At 34.3% G+C, this 8,297-nt stretch overlaps 1 protein-coding gene across 1 annotated transcript in view; it reads right to left on the bottom strand.

The window, feature by feature from the left end:
* Positions 1–719: 719 nt before the first annotated feature.
* Positions 720–8,297, bottom strand: part of LOC123621729 (glutamate decarboxylase 1-like) — a 31,365-nt gene continuing 23,787 nt past the window's right edge. Inside the window, exons 14-16 of the mRNA XM_045527628.1 lie at positions 5,018–5,125; positions 3,147–3,236; positions 720–921 (exon numbers count right to left, since the gene is read on the bottom strand). Coding sequence (XP_045383584.1) covers positions 748–921; positions 3,147–3,236; positions 5,018–5,125 — 372 coding nt within the window. The 3' untranslated portion in view covers positions 720–747. The remainder of the gene's footprint in view (positions 922–3,146; positions 3,237–5,017; positions 5,126–8,297) is intronic.

Here is an 8,297-nt window from a genome sequence, read left to right as displayed (position 1 = left end):
GTTCCACTGTGCCCAGTTTATTTTTTGAGAATTATAAAAGGATGTCACTGCTATTAATCTTTAGGGACATTAAAACGGTGTTGAAGAAAAAAAAACAGTTAAATCAGAAGCTTGGTACAAGCTATAGTCATTTTTAAATAAAAATGCAAAGATCAAAAGCAAATATGTCAGCCTCCGTCATTCCTTTCTCTCACTCTGCTCCAAAATATAGAACACCCTATATTGTTTATTTATACACTCTAATTGTTTAAAAAAGAGGAACATCTTATGTATTATTCTATTTTATTATTATTTTATTTTTGGCAGAAATGCTACCATAGGACAATGATAATTTCAATCCATGAAATCTTTTTTCAACTAATTCAAACACACATATGTATGTGAAGGTACCGAAAGTTCACAATGGGATTTCTCCTCTCTTTACAAGAGGAGGGATTTTTGTCTGTCTTATTTACTAATGTTTCCCAATCATACCAAGAAAAGTACCTGACATTTAACAGGTGCACAATACTTTTTATTGAAGTAAGGAAAATAACAAATACAAGAATAGACTTGGGTGTGTATGTATATGTTTTTATCAATGAACCAGATCCCCTTTCATCATCTTACATAGCATAGAACAAGAATTAAAAGTTTTTCTTTAAAAAAAAAGGATATTATTTTTAGCATTCCTTTCTTATCTTTAGCAGTAGATCTTTTAAGTTGGTGCTTATGTTTACATGTGATATTCAAGTTCTCATTGAAGTATCATAAATCCTTCCCAATCCTTTCAATTTCATCAATCAGATAGTCAACATCTGTTTGTCTTGTGGCAGGATTAGAAAAGACCATTCGAAAAAAATTTACTTTGTCTCCGCATGGCTGGTAGCTTATCATAGCTGTGCCTTCTACTATCATCTGTGCCTTAATCTTTGGAGCAATCTGTGTGAAAATGCAATTATTATTAAAAAGAAATTTTACAAGTAGATATTCTTCCATATTCCAGATGGCTACATAACTATCATTAGCTTCAAGTAAATTGTAGTCAATTTAAAATTGTCGGATAATTTTTAATAAGGGGCTTACTGCAAAAAAAAAGCAGCATGTTCTGCATTCAAACCATAGCTCTTATTATTCCATAATTTATAATTACCAAACATGAAATAATACAAGTGTGCTAGAATGCATTAAAGAAAAACGTGGCATTTTCTTAAATTTACAGGGCAATTCAAATAGAAGTACCCGGGAAAAAGGTAAAATGAAACAGGGAATAGAAAAATAGTAGTATGTTTTAGTATTATGACTTGCATTATTTGCATTATTTGAATCATCATTATACATCTTGAGTTTTTCTACAAAATCACTGTTTTGCAGCAAAATATGATTTCTTTGTAAATTTCACAGAGACAAGCTCTAATTATCTTGTTCAGCTCCTAAAATGACACTATGCAGGTGGCCTAGGACTGCATTAGTACATCTTTAGGCTATCTTTATAGGGCAAAATGGCATTAATACTTGAGAACCACAAAGGGGCATTTTATAACTACTCAACATGCACCTCTTCTCAATCTATTTCTGCACACAACTGACCTGTAAAATAATACAAATGGCATGAATTATTTAACTTTCCCATAAGTCTGGCAGTGCAGGAGCAGATATACATAATTTTCTTCTATCTTTCAATAGCCAAGAGATTTCTTATTTGATGTCCTTCCCTATTTAGTAATTTAATTAATCAATGTGACCATGCTATACTAGATATTAGTTCTTGTCTACAATATCGTTAAAAATTGTTTTATAGTCTTCCGTTGCTTTCTATCCAGGAACACAGGCAAAAGCCTAAAAGTGGTTTGTGTGTACCTTTAGGAGCCAGCGTGCTAAGTCAGTATAAATATGACTCTCACTAACTCTCAGCTAGTGGTAATTACCCTAGTGGAAGATGACACTTATATGTTTAGAAAAAAATTAACAGCTTCATTTAATACTTGCCTCAAACAATAAAATATTTACATAAAGAATATTCTGAAAAGCAAAAAGGAAAATGAAAAAAAAACCCCTCTATTTTCTCTTACAACTTACAAGCTCAGTGAAATTTACTGATGATATAAAAAGTTGATGCCCTAAATACATTAACTGCCATGTGAGTTGTATTTAACTCATGCTAGTTTTGAGCCCGGGGCCTCATGAAGCATTTGTAACTCACACATCTCTTCACTTTGGGAGCCACATTAACTATTTTTCAAGTTGCATATAACGCACACACAGAAAACAATAAAAAATAACAAAATTTTCATTAAATTATAAAGGGTCATTTTCTTTTCGAAGTTTTTATTCTATTCGTAATAAAACACTGTGGCCCCAAGGCAAAATTTTTATTTTCCAGTGTGGCAGTCTTAAACACTAATATCAGACAATTTATGTTCAAATTATCCTAGGGCACTTCAAATTACCTAAAATAAGTGAATGTAATATCATTATATTGCAAAAAATGGTGGTGATATTATGAAATAAATATTTTGATGCATGCTTAAGGTTAGGTAAAAATTTACAATAAATATATGGATAAATAACATGTAACAGTGGTGATGTCCCTTTTAATTATTAAGGTAAAGACAAAATATCCCTATTGATATTCGTTTGAATTTTTTCGGTATTGTTAGTGGATCTATAATAAAATACCTCTCATATTCTTGCACAGATGACCTATGATTAAGTACGTCAAATTTCCTAACATTTCTCTATGTACCTCTTCCACTGCTCTTTAAAATTGTCATTATTTATATTCTTTATTCTCTCCTAATAAGCCTTCTAGCCAACATAAGACAGGAAATCTGTCTCATTCCTTTTACACCCTCAACTCCTATTGGAACACCTGGAAATATTAACTAATGAATGAATTAACAAAAGGGTAGGAAACCCAGCTGCTTGCATATTAGGCACTCAAATACTTTTTGGATATATAACTGATAACTGAATTCAGTTGAAAAATGACTGATGGGTTGAGATTTTAGACATCCCTACACAATTTTTAGACCAGGAGCTTGGGACCACTTGACCACCATACACTAACCAAATTAATCAGACACATCATTTAGAGGCAATATTAAAGTTAAAATTAAAAATGCCACATGCAAAAAAAAATTATTGAAAAAGCAAACAACACTTACCTTTTGTAGTTCTCGATCTCTTTCAAATCCTTCTGGGATGAGGTTAAGTCTTGGTGGGAAATACCAGAAGCAGACATTGGTGAACTCAGGCTAAATCAAAGATAAACATTTTACAAGTATCCTTAGAGTCCTAATTAATTCTTTCATGACTTACTTATTTCAGAAGTATTTTAATTAATTAATTTATTTTTTTATTTTATTTATTTATTTATTTTTTTGAGACAGAGTCTCGCTGTGTTGCCCAGGCTAGAGTGAGTGCCGTGGCATCAGCCTAGCTCACAGCAACCTCAGACTCCTGGGCTTAAGCGATCCTACTGCCTCAGCCTCCCAAGTAGCTGGGACTACAGGCATGCGCCACCATGCCCAGCTAATTTTTTCTATATATATTTTTTAGTTGGCCAGATAATTTCTTTCTATTTTTAGTAGAGACAGCGTCTCGCTCTTGCTGAGGCTGGTCTCGAACTCCTGACCTCGAGCAATCCACCCGCCTCGGCTTCCCAGAGTGCTAGGATTACAGGCATGAGCCACTGTGCCCGGCAAGTATTTTAATTTATTTAACTTAATTTTTATGTATTTAAAAAAAATTTCTTGAGGGCATAATACATGTCAGGCACTGGATACATAGATGAAAGTAATAGCCACTGTCCTCAGAGAGTGCCCAGTCTGTCATGTGCTCTTGTTGCTTCTCTGATAACCTCTCCTATCATAATTCCTATGATTTTCATATATATGTAGATCATCTTCCCAATATTTGGTCTATCAATTCCTTCAACTATCTCCATTCATCCATTCCATGATCACAACTTCAAGTATTTTAAACAAATAACGATAGTGCCAGTTTTATACTGAGAAAGATCACTCTAGTTGAAGTGTGGACAATTGATTAGTGAGAAGTAAGACTGAAGAGAGAATATTAGCACATAGAACGTCATAGTAACATGGGAGAAAATGAAGCGGACTTCACTAAAGCAACAGCTGTGACATAGATCAGAGTGTTTGCGTTTCCAAAATCTTCAAGAGAGAGAATTGGTCAGCAGGATGACCAATTCTAGGCTTTTGAGATGAATTCAAGGTTTCTGGGTTTGGTGACTGCTTTTCCCATAGATAAAGGAGAAAAGAGAACTTAAGTCAATTATCAAAGCTTAATTCAGAGAGGAAAATAAACAGATGATGGATTAAAAATAAAAACAAACTACTTCTAGTTTCCACTTAAAACTCAGGGAGACACAAAAATTAAGACAATAATATAGTCAGAGGGAGACAATTTAGAAGATTAAAAAAAGCACCTTTGTCTTTCAACAGTTACTCTTACTAGCATGACTTAATGGATGTCAGCAGAAGCTTGATTGGGCCTTGGGGAGAAAGATGGATATATACTGTAATGCAATCAAAAATCTCAAAATTTTTACTAAAATCTACTTAGTGCCTTAATAATGATTTACCAAAGATTATCATATAATTTAAAGCTTATCTTCTCTTATATCATCTACTGTCCAGAAACCTAATTTCGTATTCCAACATACAATAAAAAGCTAAAAACAATCAAATTACTCTTAATTCAGTGCCAGAGAAGTCAGAAAAGCAGTTAAAGGCAAACAGTTTTATTGCTTTAAAAATTTAAAAATCGAATGTAATCATCAACTTAAGTTTTTTGGACCCTTGGCCTGTAAGACATAGAACTTAAATGAAAAGGGATTTAAAACTTAACTGATTTGAACTTAGGTAAAATAAAATAATTGCGATAATTGTTGAGTACACCTATGGGGTTCTCTCAAAGTAGGAGATAAGAGAGAGATTCAGGTAAAAATACTCAAAAATGAAAATACAGGTCCATTAAACTATCTCACCAAAAATAAACCCTGAGTCCTTACCTCTGCATCAAACACAAGTTTAAAGTTGTCTTTTTTCTTTAAAACCTTATAGAAGTATTTTGCAAGTTCCATATATCTGTTGATTTCTGCCTCAAAGCCACAGGTTCCCTGTAATTTTAAAATAAATCAAATCAAAGGCTCAAATCAAATTAGTTACTTTAAATTACATTGAAGAAGTTTCTGAAATTTATTCAACTTGCTTTAACATACATACTTAAATAGATAATATGTGATTAATTATTATCTTGCTAATAATAGGTTTTCTCTATTACCATGAATTTGTATTTATATTTTCTTAGCCTGCCTTTACCCCCTACTTTCTGTCAAATCCCAGGCATGTTATTAATACTTAGCTTTTCTAATCTTCGGTTGCCAGGATCTACAAATATTTGCTAAATGTTTTTACATGAGTTTTTGGTCTGTCTAGTATGTAGGACAATGTTTAAAAATTACATATAATGATGTTATGAATAGGAGAAATACTACAAATAAAGCCCTTGGCATACTTGCCATAGTGTATTTAAAAACTAACAATTGTTGAGCTTCTGCTATAAACAAGGCATGTAGTTCAATGCTTTATACACTTGATTTTATTTACTCTTATAGGAACCCCATAGATATAACCAAGCCAGAGAAAAAATGACCAGTTTCCATCTTCATTTATCTTCTTTCCCTTGGTATGTCAGATGTTTTCATGGCTCTGAGTACTATGTACAGTCATGCATTGCTCAACTACGGGAAGACATTCTGAGAAATGCATCACTGGGTGATTTTGTCATCAGGCAAACATCACAGAGTGTATTCACAGCAGCCTAGATGGTAGAGCCAGGCTATGTGGTATGGCCCATTGCTCCTAGGCTACAAACTTGTACAGCATGTTACTGTACCGAATGCTGTTGGCAATTGTAACACAATGCTACATATTTGTGTATCTAAACATAGAAAAGGTATAGTAAAAATGTAAGATGATACTCTTAAGGGACCATCATCATGTATGGTCCATTATTGACCAAAATGTTGTTCTGTGACACATGCCTATATAGGCTGATGACCCTCTCACTAATATTTTTAGCTGAGACTTCGTCTCTGAACCTCAGACTCATATATTTGTTGACTACCTATTCAAACCTCCACTTTGATGACTAATAAACATCTCAAAATGACATGTCCAAAACTGAACTCTTGATGATTCCTTATACAACTTGGTTCTCCCACAGTTTTCCCAGTCTCAAAATATGTCAGTTCTATTTTTGTTGCTAAAGCCCAAAATATTGTCATTGTTCTCACCCTTGACCCTGCTCTCTTTCTTATACTCCACACCTAATATGTTGGCAAATTTCAATGGGCTTACCGTCAAAATGTAATAGAATCTGATATTTTTTAACATAATCACTACCACTACACCAGCCCAATCACTCTCTCCTGCATTATTGAAACTGCTTCCTAACTAGTCCCTTCACTTCTTTCCAGTCATCAACTGCCCATGTTGAAAGCATGGCATTCACATTTACTCTAGGCTTATGCGGTGTAGAGCCTTTCCAGCCCTATGACATGTTAGTTCAACACTGAGGCCTTCTTTGTGATCGGGTTGGCTTCACAAGTGTACAACCTGTACAATCACCCAGGGCCTCATGCTCAGAAGGGTTTCATGTTAATTGAATGCTCTACTGCCACTGTTCTGAAATTCTTTAAAATTTTATCTTGGACTTGTGTTTTGTAAGTGAAATCCAATGGAAAAGTGAAGCATGCACATAAGTCAAGGATGTACATGCAACGTACATGTCTGCCGTTTTTTTGCCACCTCATTCACACATAGCATTGCAATGCACCATATGATAAAATTCCAGTGAACGCATGACACATGGGAGCTTAGTGACACTCAATGTGAGTACTAGGTAAGCATGGGCTTCTACAACACAGTAAGTGGAAATGCTGAGAGCACCAAGAGGACACACTTTCTCTTCAAACTAGAACTTGTTTCCAATGCAGACGGAAAGTCATGCTGTTCTAAAAACCATTAATAGTCAAGGAATCCTTTCATATTCTTTCTTACTTGTGTTACTTTCCTGTGTTAACCATCCTCACTCCAATCTAGCCATACTGACCTCCTGTTGTGCATCAGGCACAGCACGCATGCCTCTGTCTCAAGGCTTTTAAATTGAGTTTGCTTTTAGCTTCATTTCTCCTAAATACAATGTCACTTCCTCTGCCTCTTGAGATTTTTGCTTTATTGTCACATTCTTATTGACAACGACCATTGTAATTAACATTATAAACACTTACCCCTAGGACTCCTTATTCTTTTTTGATGCTTTATGGTCTCCATAGGAAATAGGGATATATAGGAATGGATCTAGCTAGCTAAATGATTCATATTTGTGTTTATATATGTGAATCAAAATATGTTAAGAGTTTTGATTATATAAACTTATGGTCAGATCTGGCAACTCTCACAACTGTGAACAAACATTGACTTGGCAAAGGCACTGTTAGTCTTTGAAATGCTTAAGAATAGCTATGACTAAATAATGGTGAATTAATTTCTTGAGATAACTACTTTAATATTTGATATTATGTCAGATATTTATCTTTGAGGGCAACTGGTTCAGGGGAAAGCTGTAGGTAGTTAAAAAATAAGTACAAGAAAAACTTATAGAAAATTTAATAGAAATTATTGATAAAGAATGTTCCTATTCTTAATTCTGAATAAATGGGACTAAGGATCACTGAAGTAATATCTATAGAGCTTATCACACTCCAGGAATTTTCGATAAAGGACTTTTTGGTGGCATTCGTGCATGTTGAATTGACAATAAAAAGTATCAGGGCATGTGTCCATATTGTAAATGCACTTTTAAATTTCTTGAAAAATATCTACAAAGATTGAATAGCAAAAAAGAAAAAAGGCACTTATAGTCTAAACTTTATGAAACTCTGTTAGCTCAGATCCTCCCAAAAGCAGACAGCAAGATGCTATTAAAAATGCAAGAATTTTATTAGTGGAAGTACCTGTGTGAAAGACAGTGTGGAGGGAGGGAGTTTGACAGAGAGTTCACCAGACCGTGAAGAAACCTGACCCAAATAAAGGGGAGGTGAAGGGGTTGTGGGGTAGAAGCATCTTTGACTACCATGAAATTCAAGGAAGATTCAGAAAAGCAACTGGGATGTCTTCACACCAAGTCAGCTATCAGAAAAGTCTCCTGTCTCCCAGGAATGGGACCATATTAGGATCCCTGCCATGCTCAGTCATTGGCTTAGAATAACCTTTGGGAAGCACAGC

This window comes from Lemur catta, chromosome 16 (genome assembly GCF_020740605.2).
Source record: "Lemur catta isolate mLemCat1 chromosome 16, mLemCat1.pri, whole genome shotgun sequence".
Lineage (NCBI taxonomy): Eukaryota > Metazoa > Chordata > Mammalia > Primates > Lemuridae > Lemur > Lemur catta.
This window is presented reverse-complemented; position numbering and strand designations above follow the sequence as displayed.